The 19,621-nt window shown below is 40.9% G+C and overlaps 1 protein-coding gene across 18 annotated transcripts in view; it reads left to right on the top strand.

Annotated features, from left to right (window-relative positions):
• Positions 1-18,900, top strand: part of Hormad2 (HORMA domain containing 2) — a 99,886-nt gene extending 80,986 nt beyond the window's left edge. For 16 of the 18 annotated variants that reach the window (XM_076547029.1, XM_042285723.2, XM_042285719.2 and 13 more), the window contains one exon: positions 9,385-10,247. In XM_076547029.1, coding sequence (XP_076403144.1) covers positions 9,385-9,489 — 105 coding nt within the window. In that variant the 3' untranslated portion in view covers positions 9,490-10,247. Of the gene's footprint in view, positions 1-9,384; positions 10,248-18,448 lie in introns of those variants that run through there. The other 2 variants (XR_006076404.2, XR_013043103.1) reach the window with 2 other exon arrangements.
• The last annotated feature ends 721 nt before the right edge of the window (positions 18,901-19,621 follow it).

Below are 19,621 nucleotides of genomic sequence, written 5' to 3'. Positions count from 1 at the left end.
TCATGATGCCAAAAAAGATAAATGGGAGAAGAATCAAACTAATATCAATGCTACAACTTCCTTATAGGGGCACAGACTCTAAACCATAGAGTTCCTCAACTTGGGAAATAAGAGAATCCAGAGTTAAGGCTTGGTTATGAATTCACACCAGAGAAATCACATTTTATAGGAGAAGCATTTTGCCAAATCTGACCTGAAAAATAAGTTTGGAGTAAACAAAATTCATTGCACTCTCATCCAAGGCATGTAAAGTACTCAGTGTATTTCCTGGATGCCTCAGGCAGCCCATCCCTTGGTTCCCCATGCAGGTCTACCTCCTGATGCAAGATAATTACTGTGGCCTGAACTGCTCACTCTTGCTATATGGAAATACATGGTTTTCTTTCCAAAGCCTGAGATACCTGGCTTCCAGCTGGCTGACACCTGGAGATTATCTGATAAGTTAATTTATACTAACATCATATTGAGTAATAATTGGAGGATATATAAAACCTAGCCCTGTGAGCTGCTCTAATAGAGGGACATTTCTTACTGGCCCATATACTTTTCTTGTCTTTTTACAACTCAGCAACTTTAAATCTGCTGAACTCTGCCACAAGTGACCTCTCCTTGGTCTCTACCACCTTGAGTCTGACAAACTACTGTCCATTCTTCAAGACACAAATCAGTATCTTTCCTGTGTTTTTTATATTCCCCAGGCTCTTGACTTTCATAAAGTTTTGTGTACTTTTTTCAGTTTGAGGTATTTATTCACTTTCCAGTTGACTTCTACTTCTTCCAATTCAGTGGACCCAGTAGTCTCCAGGTGGCTAACTCAAGTGAACAGACATCAGTCCTGACCATCCTTTACCTATCAGCAACACTTGATACTGCTGACCACCACCTTTTCATTTTCTCCATTTCCTTTTTTATCATTGCTTTCCCCAGGATTTCTTGACATAACAGTCTGCTAGTATTTTGTCTGTCTTTTTTTCTCTCACAGTCTTGTTCGTTGGCTCCTCTTACTAGCTAATCTCTAAATGTTGGAATTCCTTAAGGCTGTGTCCTGGCCCCTTTCCCTTCTCACGCTCTGTTCTCCTAATAAGCAAACACTTCCACACCCAGGGCCTTAATTATTCAGGCAGCTGACTCTCAGATTTACATCTCTAACCAGAGTTTTCTCCTGATACTCAAACGTCTGCTTGCATCTGTTCAGTATGTCCCTGTGGAAATTTTGCAGGTACTCTGTCTACACTCACCAGGTTCAAAATCCCCATTGTTCTTTAGCGAAGAGAATAGCACCTTCATTTACACATTAGACAAACTAGAAACCAGGAGTTATTACTCATGTTCCTAATCTCTTTCACCATCATATGCAGTTGGCCAATCTTCTGACTCTAACTTCTAAATATTTCTCTCATATTTGACTTCTGTACATCTCCACGGCCACTCAAGTTATCACCTGACCACGACTATATGCAGACCCATCATCTTGCACGCACTTGATCCCTGTACTGCATTTCTGCATTGCAAACATAGTGCTGTTTGAAGAGTCATCCATTCTTAAGCCTCTTCTACATGCAGGGCACTTCCTGATGTTGCTGCTACAAATGTGACCAAAACTGCATGTTCCTGATCTTCTAGAATCTTGTAGATTATATGATTGGGAATCTAACTTTATTGGGATTAGGATTGTATAAATAAAGCAAACCATTTTTCTTTTTTAAAATTTATTTATTTATTATGTATACAGTATTCTAACTGCCTACACACCAGAAGAAGGTGCCAGATCTCATTATAGATGGTTGTGAGCCACAATGTGGTTGGTGGGAATCGAACTCAGGACCTCTGGAAGAGCAGCCAGTGCTCTTAATTGCTGAGCCTTCTCTCCAGCCTGCAAACTATTTTTCTTTTGCTCTCTCACCTCAATCAACACAAAAGATTATCTTCCCCATACGTGTATATGTGTGTACATTATATGTGTATATGTGTTCATATGTGTGCCAGTATACATGTATATGTATAGGTGCCTCTCTGTGTGTGCACATACATGCTAAAAGTCAATGTCTGGTATCTTCCTGAGTTATGCTTTTTTTTTTTGAGGCAGTATCTCTAGGACCTGGAGCTAACCAATTCATCCAGACTGGCAGACCAAGAACTCTAGCAATCCACCTGTCTTTGGCTCTCACCCAGAACTGCAGTTATAGATGTTACTACTGTATCTAGCTTTTACATGAGTGCAGGGGGACCTGAACTCAGGAACTAATGCTTGAGCAGCAGACACTTCATCTTGGAGTGGAGCAGGAGCCATCTCCCAGCTCCAGCACAGGACTGTTACGGCCTTGAAAGGTATGAGGACTTCTCTTCACCAAAAAGCAAGCTATCATTTCTGCAGCAGGAGACACCAATTTGGTGTGCTCTAACTCAATTCCATTCTGACACTATCTACATAAAGTGGTCCCCAGCCCCCATCTGTTCCCCCAGGCACACACACATCAGATGCCAATTGCAAGCTACAGATTATTCCTTCTCCCATTGGCATATTTATGATTCCCACAACCCCCTGAAGTTCAAATAATTTGTTTGAATGGTTCACAGAATTGAGGGGAATACACTGTTTATAAAGGGTGTTAGGTACATAGGGTAGAATATAGGAGAAGGGACACAGAGCTTCCATGCTCTCTCTGGGCCAAGAACCCCCAAAGGTTTATTTGTCCTTTGGGGATTGTAATGTTAACAGACTAGGTGAAAGAGGCTATTACAGCCTATCTCCTTGTTCAGTCTTCTTGATGTCTCTATGCAGCTTCCAGATATAGGACAGATCACTGTCTGAAATGAGAATATCTGCTATTATTTCTTTATCTGTCATCTACTATCAAAAAAAAGTAGGTCAGAGAAAGACAGATTTGAGTTTCTATGACATGACTTGAGGCAGGAATTAGCTATAGACTGTAGAAACTAAATATATGTCTATAACAATATCACAGGATGGGCAAAATTTCTTCGGTGAAATAATTTTTCATCAGAGTCAGAATCTACAAGTGAAGATACAAGATAAAGAGTATTTTAGGCAGAAGTATCACATGCAAAGGACTAGAGTCAGAAAGGGGGCAGGGTATGAGATCAAAGTACAAGGTTGTACCCAGATCTGACTCAAGAAGTCATAACTAATTAGGAGATACTGAAGGGGTTCAGTAAGCGCTCACCTGGCCTACCAAGGTGAGTAGTACTGTTAGCATTTTCTTGAGGAAACAGTAGTTGTGAAGAAGCATTACTGCCAAGCAAACAGCCAAGACTGTAGTGATGCCATTGGAAATTATTAAGCCAAAAAGTAATATAACCAGATTGCACAACCCACGGGACAGGGACTTTTATCTCTTTTGTTCACTTAGATTTGTGTCATACACAGTAATTGCTGAAAGAATGGATGTCTGTTTAGACAATATAGCGTTGTATTGTATTGTAATCATATCCTTAACGACTCTTCACAAAGCTCAATACTAAAAAACTGACTTTGAGTATTTTCTTTATATTACTAGATATATTATCCTAGTACCTGGCTAAAAAAAAAATCAGTTTCAAGGGCTGGGAGATGTCTCATTCAGCATAAGCTTTGCCTTGAAAACATAGGAACTTTAATCTAATCCCTAGAACCCACTTGTTAAATTAAAAAGAAAAAACGATGTGTAGTGTATGTGTGCCTGTAATCCCAGGGCTCAGGAGGCAGAGACAGGCAGATCCCTAGGGCTTGCTGACCAGCCAGACCAGCCTAATCAAGCTTCAGGTCAGTAAGAGACCCTACCTCAAAAAAAACAAGGTGCATGACACATATACACACACATACATGTGTACCTGCAAAATCACAAATACGTACATAGTTGATCAATTTCAGTGTTGCATGCATTCATTCTATTCAGGCAATAATTAAAGTGCTCCTGCTCTAGGCTTGGGACTAAGAGTGCAAAGATGACTAAAATTGTTTCCCACCACAAGAAGTTTATACTGGGAGGAAGGCTGGTAAGGACTGGTAATTCCTTGTAAAAAGTACTACAAAGGAGAAAGAATATAATACAGCTGTAGGGGTAGCAAGGAAGGCCAGCAGGCCATAGAAACTGTGTGCCTGCCTGCCATGTGCCAGATGAAAGGAAGAGGAAATAATAGGACTGAGCATTAAAGACGGAGTCTGGAGGGGAAAGAAAGGGGCACATTTGGAGATCTGCAAGAGGATAAATAATGTGAGGGCAAGATGAAGCTGTGGAAAGGAGCCAGGGTAGGAAAACACTGAGCTTCATCCTGATGAGTGAGGACTCGCTATGGAGTGAATAATGAGACAGAGGAATGACTAGTCAGATTTGGTGTATACAACACTATTTATACTAAAGACTGAAGAGTAGGTTGGATAAACAGTAACTGTAAATGGGAAGAAATGATATTGGCCTGCATTAAAGTAGATATAGTAGAAAAACACAGATGGTGCTGGGCAGTGGTGGCGCACACCTTTAATCCCAGCACTTGGGAGGCAGAGGCAGGTGGATCTCTGTGAGTTCGAGGCCAGCCTGGTCTACAGAGTGAGTTCCAGGACAGCCAAAGCTGCACAGAGAAACCCTATCTCGAAAAACTATAAAAAGGAAAACAAAAAAGAAAGAAAGAAAGAAAAGAAAAACACAGATGGGTTTAAATTTTTGTTCATACAATGTATTCTGATCACGCTTTCCCCTCCCCTCATCTTCCTCACTTCTCCACCCACCCAACTCCACAAGTCTTTCTTTCTCTCTTTAGAAAACAAACAAGCAAACAAAAACAAACAAACCAAAAAACAAAGAAACACACAAATACACACACAAAACTACAGAAACACAAAATCAGAAACCATAATATACAAGCAAAAGATCAGTAAGACAAAAAAAGGCTCAAACAAAGCAAAATGAGACAGTCTACAACAGTGCCACCAGGTTGTTGTTGTTTTTGTTTGTTTTTTTGTTTTTGTTTTTTGGACACGTAGATGGATTTGAGCACTGTTGAGATAATAAAATCAATAGGATTTAATGATATTGGAGTGAGAATGACAAGGTGGTCATGGACGAATCACAGATTTTTTTTATTTTTTTTGAGATTAGAATATGATTACATCTGTAGGTTTCCCCATCATGATCTTGATGCCCCTTGTTCATAGACACCTCGTACAGCCTTGAGGCAGGGGGGAGCGGCTTTGACCTGCCTCTTCTGAATGGACCAGGCTCTGCTGATTCCTCCTGGGAGGCCTTTCCTTCTTGTAGGAGGGAATGGGGGATGGGTGGGTGGGGAAAGGCTAGAAAGGTGGGAGGAGGGAAGAGGGAGATCTGTGATTGGTATGTAAAAACGAATAAAAATTTCTTTTTTTAATAGTTTATTTTTTAAATTACACTCATGATATCAATTACATTTGTGGTATTCATTGATTACATTGCAGTATTCATTCAATAATTATATTTATTATATGCATTAATTACATTAATTATATTGATTTATTACATTCATGATATTATGTCCTGATACTACTGTTCATTTGTGGGGTTTTTCCATCACACAAAACAGAAATTCTGTACTTAGTAAATCATTGCTCTATATTTCTTTCTCCATCTTGAGATAACCTCTAATCTTTCTGTCCCTATGAATTTGTATATTCTATATATTTCATGTAATACAATTCTATAGTATTAGTCCTTTTTTTAATGTAAAAACATTTTATGTACAACTGCAGGAGAAATAATACACAGACATCCTGAACATAAAAACAGATTATAATTTAAAAGTCTAGGGTTATTTTAAACAGTAAAATATTTTCTCTGTAGAAAAAAGTATAAATGATAACATTTCCCAATAAGCCCTTTTAAGCCAAATGATAGCTGAATTATACATATAAATATTGATTAGATTCTGGGATACAGAAGAAACCTATCTTCATCTGTTCAGAGAGAACTTAAGTTGTGTAAGTGAGATTCCTGTTCATCTTCCCCTTCACTGTTTGATTTACAGCAGATATTTTTCTATAGGCTAATACATATTCTAAAACGATTTTAGCCTCTCCTCCTGAAAGTACAGCCAGCATTTTTTTCATCAGCTTGATACAGTACAAATTCTTATCCTAATAGTGAAATGTTTCTTAAAAATAGTGAAAATTCCTTTAAAAAAATATGATTACATCATTTCCCCCTTTCTTCCCTCCAAATATTTTCATGCCACATCCCTCCTTTGCTCACTTTCAAATTCATGGTCTCTTTTTCTTTAATTGCCAGTACGTGTGTGTGTGTGTGTGTGTGTGTGTGTGTGTGTGTGAGAGAGAGAGAGAGAGAGAGAGAGAGAGAGAGAGAGAGAGAGATTCCTAAATATATAACTACAACTTGCTCAGTCCATGTAATGTTATTTGTATGCGTGTTTTTAGAGTTGACTATTTGATATTGGATAACCAGTTGGTGTACTCTGCCCTAGGGAAGACTAGTTCTCCCACTCAGTGTCCCTCAGTCGCCTGTAGTTCTTTGCCTAGTTGAGGCCTCATGAGCTTTCCCCCAATCTCGGACTTTTAACTTGAATACCTTAGGTGAGAACAAAGATTGGGAGAAGGCTAGAGAAGCAGGTGATGAGTTCCAGTCTAAGACAGAGTACAGTTGAGTTTTCTTTGGAATGACCATGTAGAGACTAAGAGTGGGCTGTTGGATACTCATGCAAATGTGAGGTTCAGAAGAGATCTACATTGAACACATAACTGTTGGAGCTCTTTGCTTATGAAATGTAACTGATTCCTAGGAGAAGATAAAATCCTAGGGCTAGGGGAATAGAAAGCAGAAAAGAGAAACAGAAAGCCAAAGAGAAACAACTGGGACAATATTAAAATAAAAAGCATTTTACGGCAACGAATATACAGGAAATAGTAATAGTCGTTTACAAAGAAAGGACTTTTCACAATGCCATCCAAATACTGCCAGATCAGGTGACTGTCCTATCTGTGCATAAGGCAAATCCTGTTCTTAGGCTTCTTAAGTGGAGAATGTTATTAAATCGACAGTGGAAACTACTTAAGTACCACACAGCAGAAAGTGTATCTTCTTAGGTTTTTCAGGCCCATGTGAATTTTGTATTCCTTGGGTTCTCTTGGTAACTAATCATGGTAGCCTCTTAGTAATCTGAATACAAGAAACATTTCATAATTTTTAAGTTTTACTATCTTTGAGACATTGACGTCCCAGGTGGCCTTGAGCTTACAACAGTCCTACAGTCTTCTAAGAACTGGGGTTAGAGGCACAAGCCACCAGGCTTAGCTAAGAAACACCTTCAGAACCACATGTTTAGAATAGGCCAGGCCTAGGGATGAGGCTCAGATGCACTACATCAACTAGCTGCAGTGATGTACACCTGAAACTCCAAAACTTGGGAGATGGAGGCAGGAGGATGAGAAATGAAAGCCATCTTCAGTCTCAAGCCTAGCCTGGGATATGCATGGGACACTGTGTCAAAAAAAAATTACATATAAGGGCTCTCCAGAGAGATGTCTCAGTGAATAAGAGCATTTGCTGCTCTTGTAGAGGACAGGATTTGGTTCCCAGCACCCACATTGTGGCTCACAGATGTCTGTTACTCCAGTTCCAGGGTATTGAACTCCTTCAGTCTCCTCAGGCACCAGGCATACATGTGCTATACACACATACATGCAGGCAAACACTAATCCACATAAAAACAAATATTTTTATTACACACACATAGGCATTAGAAATCATTTGATTTGCATCTAATGTTGTTTAGAGATGATATGTCTGGTCTACCTAACTGCTTGCCAGTTGGCTTTTGGCATCAAAGGTACAAACATAGCCAGTTAGAATATGCTTTATGCAGTTGACTGTGTTGGCTTATACAATTCATATAGATCATTTATCTATCTGGAAGTGCCCCCTGGCTGATAACATGCTTGTCTTTGAGCATACCAGTTTTCTATAACTATTGAGAATCCCCAGGTTTCACTGGTTGCCATAAAACTATACATTATTGAAGATACTCTGATTATCTCAATGATACAAAATAAAACTCTAGTTTATTGACAGTAGAAGAAGAGACTAAAGTCTGGTTAAAGTCTGCAGCAGGCAGAGTTGTCATTGGAGCCGTCCCCCATCTTCTCTGTTTTCACGTGTTCCCAGGACCGGAATGGGGAGCATGTCCCGCAGCATTTCCAGACAAGATGAATTTTAGCAAATGCTTTTTCTTACAACCACACTATAAGAGACTCATCTCATAGATTAAAAAGCTGGCTGCTTCTTTTGCATTTTGATGTTGCTATTTATTTTCCTTTAGAGCAAGTCATTTCAAACTTGCGCACATATAAACAAACCAGTGATTTGATAAGCAGCTCTAATTTTCTCAGACTTTCACTATTTTATTAGTCAGTGTTTTAGTGAAGGTGAAGCGGACTTTGTGGTTTCTGGGATCAGAAATTCAACCCTTTTCTGAAACTAAAGGATAAATGAATGGAATGAACGCTTAAGTTCCCCGTTTGCAGACCCCGTTTCTGTTTCTGAACTGCCCTTAAAGGCTCTACCGACATCCTCACTATTTTGTAGTCACACCATATCAATAATAACGTGCATCTGCTACAAGAGTAAAGAGGGGTAATGCTGGAGCCTCTTCGAGATATTCTGAAAAGTCTGGCTTTAAAATATTCTACATTCCGTTTTCCTTCCAAAGGACCAGAAGATATGGGGGGAAACGTTATTCCTTTCTAGCAGTTGAATAATTAATATACAATGTCCTTTATACCTTTCTTGGAACTCCAGGTGTCAGGGGTTGTCTGACAGAACATATATACTTCCAATTATTCATTCAGTTGAGCAAAAATAAGTCCCAAGATCTTCACCAAAGTTAAGCCCTGTGGGGATGATGATTAGTAATAATTCACTGATCAGCTTCCCTGTAATCAATAATATATCCTTTTCTTCAGCATAAGGAGTCACTGTCCTTTTTAAGCCATTGGTCTAAACAGTTGCAAAAGAGACAGGGCTGTGTCTCTGCTGGCTTAAATAGGGACTTACATTATGTCTGCCTCTAAGTAATCAGTGCCCTAGATCTCTCTTGACCCTTACTTGCTCCTTGTTGGCCCCACACCTTGATCAACAAGCCTTCCCTCAAGAGTTGGATATGCTGAATTCACTAGAGAGAGCCAAGAAACTGTCCCAGAAACTGGCTGCCTCCAGGGGACTTGAGCTCCTGAAACTTGGAATGCCAGATTCTGATCCTGGCAGAAGGGTTATGTACCAGGCCAAACAAGCCCACAGGAGAGCAGGTTTGGATCCGTTACACATGCTTGGTCTTCCTCTTTTCTACATGTCTTGTGTAGATGTCAACTCTCTGCTGAATTATCCTTTTCTCTGGTGATTCTCACAGACTCAAAGAATGAATTGTGTACACATTGAGCCAAGTTTTGAAAGCTCCGGGAAGAAGAGGAAGATCAGTGAGCCAGTGAAAGTCTTCATCCATAACAGAAAATGAAACTTCTGTGACTTTACTACATCTGTTTGCAAAAAACGTGTATGAAATGTTGTAACAGGAAAGTAAGTTCTTATCACCAAAACTTTTTTTTAAGTTTTTGCTCAACATTTTTGTACTCAGTTTACTAAGCTGCCAAGTTGTTGGGCAGGACATGGGTTCTCTTTGCCAGAAGGAAACAAGATCACCAGGGCTGCCATGGGATGGCATTACCTCACAGCCAAGTTAGAGATGAGACACACTTTGTATTTGCAAAAGAACCACAGCAGTTATTTTGAAAAGAAGTAAGCTGCTGTTCTTAAAGAAAAGGATTTTTCTTTAATTAAACTCTCCAGGTATCTAGACTACTGTGAAATATTCTGACTTGTTGGAACCTGTGTGTTGGAATCCTTCTATAGCTTTATTAAAACTCACACAGAATAGCATAGGATGTGTGTGGAGGTGCTTAATCAAGTGTGATTTATATGTTGACTTCAGTCACAAGGTTGATCAGCAGCATGTGGACCAGGATGCCCTCCCTGTAAAATTCCTCAGCTCTGGCCCCAGGCCCTGTTTTGTTGGCCAATCCCAAACAGCTGACATGCCACAATTCAGGAGCCTGGTTCCCTCGTAAGACCTATGTTGAATATTTTCCAAAAAATCCTTGAGTTTATCAGTCTGTAACTTGCAGGTGATTCTATTAGTCCCCTCCCAATTCTGGAAGAATTTTGATAGGCTTAGTGATTAATGTGCTATTATGAATAATAAATGACTTAAAGAATTGTTTTATGGTTTATGTAACATGGGATTTAATAATTGAACTTAAATGGATGGGATAGATAAGTTAAATATTAAATGTGTGTGCCGTGTGTGTGTGTGTGTGTGTGTGTGTGTGTGTGTGTGTGTGCCTGCATGTGTATGTGTGTGTTTTATATGCCATGGTGTATGGATGGTAATCAGAGGACAACTTGTTAGAATCTGTTCTCCCCTTCCATCATGTGGGTTCTGGGGATTGAATTTAGGTCATCAGGCTTGGCAGCAAGTGTTCTTATCCACTGAGGCATTCATTAGGCCTGCAAGGTATTGTTACTTTTATTTCACACTTGCTAGTCTTTTCCCTTAAACTGGTGTTTCTCCAATGTAGTGAGGCTCTTGGCACCTGGAGTGCTCATCACACAGTGTGGTTTAACTGAACATAACCAAACTGTCAGGGCTGAGTCCTGAGGAAAAGTCTCAGGATTCTCTCACAGAAGTTGGGATCCTACGGCTTTTGACAAAGAGAATCTCTGGGCCAGATGTACCTTGGTCTGCAGAATCTGTGTGTTACATATGACAGAGGAAAGTCGAAGTAGCCTGCCTGTCTAGCACTGCCCTTTGCTGGACTCGCATTTGCTTCTAAGGACTTAGGGCTGAGGATCACTGAAGCCTTAACCCGGGGTAAAGCCCCGGGGACTGTGGTGGAAGAGGAGTTGGGTTTTCCCCGCCTAGCATATTAAGTCGATTCACGTAAGCCTGCTCTGCCACTAAAAGGAGCAGGAGGGGAAGGTAATTGGGTTTGTTATACCTTTGATACAAGTGTAGCCTGAGTCACCGTAAGGAGATTTGCTGTCTAGTAGAGGGATTAAGTTTATTTTGTGTCTCTCCAGAGGGCAGATCTAAGACCAAATCAGTAAAAGCATCAAGAGGTCAGTTTGCTAAGAGTAAGGAAGAGCTTTTGAGCGCCACAGGCTGTCAGGAGTTTTCAGTGGGCTGTCTCATAAGGTGGCAAGCTGAAAGTCACCACAAGCTGTGAACACACAGGAACTTCACCACGTCTATAGGGGGTTTTCCTTTCCAGAGCAAATGAGCTATACAGAGTAATTAGTCAATCTGGATTTCAGAAGGAAACATTCTGTTTAAAAGGGGAATTTAGCTCCCAATATATATTTACATTTATCAGAAATTTAGCCTAAAATTGACAGTGATCCTTAAAGTTTAAAAACTATCTGTAGTGTTCTAACTTTATCTTTTAATAGCCCCATCCTCAATTAAACAGCTTATCACTGCCATTGGGTCCAGTGTGTTTCTGATGCAGCAAATGCATGAGGTAGAAGAGAAGTTGCTGGACACCTGCCCTTGGTAGGCATGCAGGGGAGGGGATCTGTTATCAAAAAGGTCTGAGACACATGAACATGTGAAATAGCTGATTTCACACGGTATAGCTAGTTCATACGTGCCAGTTATCAAGGACTGAGGACATTCCGTTCCATTCACTGAAAGATTTATTTAAAGGAAAGAAATCCTTTAGTCTTTCATTTCTGTCCCTAGATGTCAAAAAATGAATAAATACAACTGCATCAAAAACTAGAAGAAAGGGGGGGGGAGTAGGGGGAGGAAGGGGGAGAGAGGTGGGGGAGGGAGAGGAAAGCCTAGTTCCAGGGCAGGATACCTGCGTGGTGCTAGGCTGGCCCTTCACTCCCCCAACTGCCTGCTTCCTCGGCGTATTTACAAAGATTAGAAGATGATTGCTTGGAAACTGGGGCATCGTTAAATTAAAAATCATGTGGGGAAGTCTGACTTTGGCTGAGTGGTTTTCTCCCTTTACAGAAATTAGTCTAGCTAAAAAGAAATAGGCTGGGCTCAGCGTTGCCTCCTCCTTTGAAGCCAGGCACCAAAACCACACCTTCGTTCCCCTCCCGCGGTCCCTCTGGTGTTTAGGTTCTTTAACTCTCCAGCTCACATCTGCCAGGAAGAGGCTGGAAATGGTATCAATGTCAAAGTTGCACTGAGATAAGTTCAAACTTCTGTGGTTTTGAAAATTCTAGTAACATTAGAGCTCATTTTGAGTGTAACTCAGAATTATTGATTTATGGTTTCAAAACCAACTGTTTGAGATCTTCAGTGACTTCCACAGATTCTTATAGTAAAAACAGTGCTCAATTATAATGAATGTTATTTGGAAGAAAGCCCCAAGTAATAGTCTAGGCTCTGCAGACGTGAGTGAATACCTAAGGGTATCCTCTTTGGAAAGTACTGGTTTGTTTCTGTGATAATATTTTAACTGTGATTTGTGTATTGAGGTCCCTGCTGAGATATGACACTCAACTTTCAATAGCCATAGAAAACAAGGGTATCACTGAGGGCATCATTGTTTTGTTTTGTTTGTTGAGAACTTTTATTTTATTTTTGATGCCGTGGTAAGGTTAAGTTTCTATCCAGATAGTGAGACGTGGAGAGGAACTAAAGAGCAAAACCGCTCACACAGTACCCGCCTGGGGACAACGTCTCTGCAGACAGGGCTTTGCCTTGTGGGAGGCTCAAAGATGCTGGGATCTGTTCTTTCTTGTTTTGTTTTAGCTTGGGGGTTTGTTTCTTTTTGTTGTTGTTTTGTTTTGTTTCTTGTTGTTATTGTTGTTTTTGTTTTTTGAGACAGGGTCTCTCTACATAGCCCTGGCTGTCTCGAAACTCTCTATGTAGACCAGGTTAGCCTAGAACTCAGAGATCTGCCCGCCTCTGCCTCCCTAGTGCTGGGATTGAAGGCGTGCGCCCACATGCCCACTGAGATTCCTTCTTGTAGGAGATGATGTCTTACAGGTATACCTGACTCACTGTGTGTGAAGTCAGGGAAACTGCCCTGATACCCAGCTGGGAATTGCATGGAAGACTTGCTCTAAAGGTAACCCTGGGAAATCTTGGCCAGCAGTTCAGAAAATAGGCTGACCTATTCAGGGTCAGGATTTTCCTGTTATAATTCCAGTATGATATCCTTGAGCCTTCAGGGAAGTCTTGCTCAGTGTTCTAGATTGATCTTAGCTAGTTCCTGGTGTTCAACTATACAAGCCCCTCTCCCCAAGGAGAGAGGCAAGCCAAATGAAACAGCCAGAGCCAGAAACATCTGGAAGGCACTGAAGCACAGAAGCATTCTTGGGGGAGGGGGTCTCAGATACTTCAGGGAAGAAATCTAGTGTAAAAATGGCTTTGAAAGGTTGTTATCTTGTTCGTCAACACTCCGAAAGGCTGTAGAAACTTGGTTAAATTAGGATAAATACTGACTCCAAGATAACAATTTCCCATCTTCCTTTTAACAAGGTAGTCAAGAAAAAGTTTGAGCTAGCCAGGCCTGGTGGTACACACCTGTAATCCTAGCACTTGGGAGTCTGAGGCTAGAAGACTGAGTTTAAGGCAGTCTGAGCTATACAGCAAGACTCCATCTCAGAGACAGAGAGAGAGAGAGGGAGGGAGAGAGAGAGGCGGGAGAGCGAGAGAAGGAAGGAGAGAGGGAGAAGAAAGGAGAGAGGGAGGAAGAAGAAAAAGAAGCAAGAAAGGAAGGAAGGAGAAAGAAAAACACATGCCTAGGATGCTGAATTCAGACCTGGAGCTTGCAGATTCATTTAAGCTGGCTGGTCAACATGCTCCAGGACTCCGCCTGGCCCACCTCCCCCTACACTTGGCTTTTTACATTCATGCTGGAAGTACAAACGCGGCTCCTCATGCTTGCTCAGCAAGTGTTTTGCCGTTAAGCCATCTTCCGAAGCCCCCAAATTGCCACTTTAAACTCTTAGCATCTCTCCTCTAGTCTTCAAGAACTACAGATCTCCACTTCTTTTTTCCCCTACTGTATCTTTTCCAAGCCTGGAGCTGACCCTAGACCCTGCTTGCTCCCATTTGCCTCTGGTCTCAACATCTTCTTGCTCCTCTCCTCAGAATGGAAACTCCCTTTCCTTCAGGACAGTTCATGGAAGGGAAGCAAGCTGTTCTCCCTCATTTGCATCTTAAATATCAGCTAAGAAAAATGAATGTTACCTAGGGAGTGTGATAGGAAAACAGACTGAATACACAAACAAGAAGAGGGTTTAAAGAGAGCTTCACCCCACCTTCAAACATTGAAAGAGCGGCTAGGAAACACAGAGACCATAGACACACTGTGCTCCGAGGAGCAGAACAGAAGAGGTGGAGGAAGTGAAAGAGGGGCAGGTCCAGGCTCACAACGGGAGGGTTTCTCCTCTTCCTTCAGCAGAGTGTGGCGGCCTTGGAGAGCAGGCGCACTTCCCTGCTCTATTAGCAGTTAGAGTTGCCAGCGCCACCGACTACTTCTGGCAGGAACCTGCTCCCATCATTAGAAGTGCTCAACCCAGTGTATGGGAAGTTGTTCCTTTTTTTTTTTTTTTTTTTTTTTTTAAGTTGTTCCTTTGCATGAGACTAGAAGCAAGTCAATTCTGAAATCTCCTCCAGCTGCAAAGCTCTGGGACACTTTGCATTGATGGTAGGATTTCAGCAGAGATACTTGGAAACAGGAATATTTTATGGTCCTGTCCCCAAAAGACATTAAAGTTTAAAACTGAAGTTCTAGAGTTCAGAGCTTGGTTGGGCATCCTCAAGTAACCCAAGTTATTGGGGTAAATTATCTGTCTGCTCTCCCTGTGTTTCTGTTTCCCTATCTAAAATGAGGATGGGGTAGTATCTTTCTCAGTTGTTTTTTTTTTTTTTTTTTTTTTTTTTTTGGTTTTTCGAGACAGGGTTTCTCTGTGTAGCTTTGCGCCTTTCCTGGAACTCACTTGGTAGCCCAGGCTGGCCTCGAACTCACAAAGATCCGCCTGCCTCTGCCTCCCGAGTGCTGGGATTAAAGGCGTGCGCCACCACCGCCCGGCCTTCTTTCTCAGTTGTTAAGAGAGCTAAGTGAGTCTCCATACTATAGCAAAGCAAAAGACTGGACGGATGCAGATTGTCATATAACTGCTCAGTGAATGTTAGTTACAGTGTGTTATTTGACACTCTGACTTCTTCTAAGCATTTTTTTCAATTTTTCAGTATATTAAGGGACATCCCTTATAGTATAACTAACCTGGACTTAGTTTTTTTGCTAATCAGATGATAGCCTTGGGTGTTATTAGCCAGCCCTTTGAATCTCCTCTGAGCAGGTTTTAATACAACAAGCAGTGGGACCTGTGGCACATAGTTGACGAAACACAATCACCCTGCTAATGTCTGGCAAGTAGTAGATACACAGTAAATATTTGTTTAATAAATTGATGAACTGGGCAGAGTTCTTACTATTTCCTGCATTTTATTTATTTGTTTGTGATTAGGTAATACAGTCACATGACTTAAAATTCAAAAGAAGTAAGAAGTTATATATAAATACATTGCTCTCCTGCCCTCTAACCATCTAGTTCCCTTCCCCAAAGGTAACTAGCATAACCACTTTCTCATATAGCTTTTCAGAGCTATTTTAGGCGTAGACAAGCAAACATGCTTGCTTACGCATACTCTTTCTCTTTTTAAACAAATAGCATCATGCACTGATCTAGGCACGATTATTGAAGTGGCTGCAATTGCGTGGGTGAGTGGGAACATGCAAGGGGGAATTAGAATAGGAAGTACTCAGAGACAGAAAAATCAACCAGAGATTAATAGCGTTGATACACACGTAGAGTGCTGAGGACCTGGACTCGTATATTAAAGGGATGATCAGGGAAAGAATCATTTGATTTCTACCATGTTAAAAAAAAATAACCTCGTGTCCCTTAGCAAGCTAGTCTACTTTCACTGAGCTCACATACACCCACCCCTCTGCTTTGTCAGAATATGGTACCTGCTGATTTTGGGAGGACTTGAGAGCATGGTCCACATGCTAATTCATTCAATACTCACAGAAACTAATAGAGATAGCTAAGACATAGAGAGATCACATGGCACAGCTATTGAATATCAAAGCCATAACCATGAAACCAGAGCAACCTTTAATCCAGAAGATATTCAGGCTCTAAGACATGATATGTTCGGGGCGTGAGGACCTTAAGTTAATATCAGAAGAACTTGTTTACAACTGTCAAGTATGCTACAAGCAACCAACTCTCTTCCTACATAGGTGCTTGTCAGTGGACAGAATTTCACTTCATTTGCCTTTCATGTTGCACACCAGCCAGGCTGCTTCTAAGAAATTATAACATCTAGAACCACCTCTTTATGCTAAAGAACTGATGTGGTCAGGTCACTACTAAGAATGACAAGTATCTCTGCCTGTCTATGGGTTCCATGTCATTCTGAAACCACAAGGAATGCGGTTAAGTCCCCTGGTCACATCCCTCAACAAAGATTTATCAGCTTCACTGTTGTCTCCAGAGAGCCTTCCTCTTGGACTAAGATGTTAATTCATAGTGATGTCCAATAATGGGCCTCCCCTAAAGAACAGCCTATTAAAGGAATGAATTGTATTACATGTTAAGAAACTTACCAACGTATGGAAATGTCTCCTCAGCTATAATGGTGTCAGAAGGAACCCATTGAACTCAACTATAGTGGAGACAAGTCCCCATCAAGGACATGCTGGTTTGTTCTCATCTGTCCTGTGAGAGAGGGGCATTTGGGAAGCAGGGCCAGAAGGATTGCTACAGCCTCATCTACAGAGTGCATTTCACGTCAACCGGGGCACATGGTGCCACCTGTCTCAAAAATGTTTTTCTTAGAAAGATAGAGCCTACAAAAAACAAACAAACATTTAACCAGCATGGTTAAATGTGAATAGTGTGGCCAATTTTTACTCACAAATGAGTTTTATTAAATATAAATCCTATTTTTCAAACATTTCAAGTATTTTGTACCACCTTTTATTTTAGACCCAAGTTTGCTGTTTATTTGTATTGCCAGTTACCTTTGAGATACAATAATACAATTTTTAAATAAGAAAAGTTACTTCCAGTCAGTATAGAATGAAAGAAAAGAGTGCATCTGGTAGCACTTCAATTTTGAGAGAAGTGATCTGTCCATTCTTGTTTTTAGCTCCAAAATGTGAGGTTTTGCTCATTTCACCCGTAGGTTTTTACCAACCAGGTGGTAGAATCATGAGGCCTGCCTGAGAGTCTACCCTAGATCTGGCCCAGCAGCTCTAACCCTCTGCCTGGGCTCTAGAGCGGCTTAGAGGAGGGCTAGAGAGCTTCTGGGGAGAGCCTGGCTACCTACCCATGACTCAGACAGAGCCTGAGCCACAAGACCCCACAGGGGCACTCAGACCAGTTCTCTGTTCCTCCTCCAGAGACTCTGGGACTATACTGCTGAGCAAAAGTGAGATCCCTCTGAGCCTAGTCGCTGTTGAACTGAAACAGCCTTCAGGCTGAGGCTCAAGGGGCAACTGTTTTTATTAATCCAATTCATTCGGAAGTATAACATATAAAACGTCATCCACATGCTTTAGTTTACCCCTACTCTTTACCCACATCTGTAACTCCAGCACTCCAGAGGCTGAGGTAGGGGAGTCATGAGTTCAAGGCCAGCATGGGATATATAACGAGGCTTTGTCTCAGATATAAAATGAAATATAAAAACAAACAGGGGTGGAGTGGTGGGGCAGCCTGTGGTGATGGCACAACATGAAAAGTTACTGAGATAGCAAGATGATAACACACCTTTCAATGTGCAGCAGTTGCTTGAGTGGACAGGCAACATAAATGCTAACACAGTTCTAGCTTTAAATCAGCAGTTCTCAACCTTTGGGGGTCAAACTGCTTTTTCACAAGGCCGCATCTCAGATACCCTGCATATCAGATATTTATATTATGATTCATAACAGTAGCAAAATGAGTTATAAAGAAACGACGAAATAATTTTATGCTTGGGGGTCCCCACAACATTAGGAACTATATTAAAGTGTCCCAGCATTAGGAAGGTTGAGAATCACTGCTCTAAATTGTTAGTCTAGCACTTCTGACGGAAACTGTTCAGCCAATTCTGTAGTGAAAAGATGAACAACTAAAGCTGCCAGGTATCAGTATTATTGTAATATTCCCTTTATCAAAAACCTGTAACTGAAATTTACAGGTAAGACTTACAGTAAGCAGCAAGTACTTGGAAACTTGTCCGTTAAGGTTTCCCCTTACAGAACTTCTGCTGTGAGCCTTTTAACCCTCTACAGTTAAGAAAAAATGAAAACCTTTGGTAATTAGTTTCTAAGGAAATCATATAAAGGTCATGCATGATACTAACGGCTTTAAATCGTTACTTCCAACAGGACAGAAGACTCCAGGGGGACATATGTAAATAACCATCAGCATCTATTTTCTCGATTTATTTCCAAGAGCAAGAGTTAACTAAATCATTTTATAGTGACTTCATTTCCTGCTGCTCCCTCAAAATTGAGAATACAACAAATATTTGCATAGGTTTATTATTCACATTGAATCATGAATAATTCACTTTGTACAGACAGCTGGGTAAACAAAAGATTTGGAGTTTCCTTTTCTATATTCCTTTTTCATTGGCTGGAAGGAAACTTCATTAGTATTGATTTTATATGATTTCCAGTGATATCCTGGTCTTCCTCCCAGATGGAAGAACCCCATCTTTTGTTGGGTTGTTCCCCCCTCCAATTTACTACTGTCAATCCTTAAGTTAGATCTTACCAACTTTATATTTTTATTGCAAAATAAAAATGTATCTCAGCCATTCAGTTCTGTAGTCTACAAGACAACAGCATACATGTGTTTCCTTATTTTTCACACATTAGAACTTTTAATGGATTTACTTTTACACGAGTACTCTCTCAGTTTAAGAGCAGTCCCTTCAAACTCAGTCCAGGTTGTCATTGCCTCCTTCATCTCTGGCTGTCGGTCATTAATTTCACAATTACTTGACTGTCTCCCACGGGCTGATTCTCGTTTCCAGCTGCTCCTCCCAGGTCTGTGTGAGGAAGGGAAGAAGATTACTGAGCACAGGTTTGCCCAAGGCATTGCAACTTCTGAGCAAGGGGCAGACTTCACCAAAGAAAGGTCAAGGGTGTTTCTACGTCTGTGAACGTCACTAATCAAATGGTGACAGTAACCTGTGGTTTAGGAGGGAATTAGGCTTTCCGTAATTCACCTGGGACCAAAGGATGGGGGTTATAGTATATCCTTGGGAAATCTCTGTTCTTTGTCAAAGCCTGAAAACAACTGAGAGTTTAACCACCCACCAAAGGTCACACATCCACCCTCACTCTATTTGTTGAAGACAAACAGAGGAATAAGTTAGTAACACACATCACAAAATATGAATGTCATAGAAAATGCACAGTGAGCATGCTGGAAAAATTAATTACAATTTGACTAAGCTAAAAAATAACTTATTTTATACAGTACTTACCATGGGATGGATGTTATATATTAACTCTTTAATTATAACAACCCTTTGGGATAGGTTATAACCC

The sequence above is a fragment of the Peromyscus maniculatus genome, chromosome 10, assembly GCF_049852395.1.
Source record: "Peromyscus maniculatus bairdii isolate BWxNUB_F1_BW_parent chromosome 10, HU_Pman_BW_mat_3.1, whole genome shotgun sequence".
Taxonomy (NCBI): Eukaryota; Metazoa; Chordata; class Mammalia; order Rodentia; family Cricetidae; genus Peromyscus; species Peromyscus maniculatus.
This window is presented reverse-complemented; position numbering and strand designations above follow the sequence as displayed.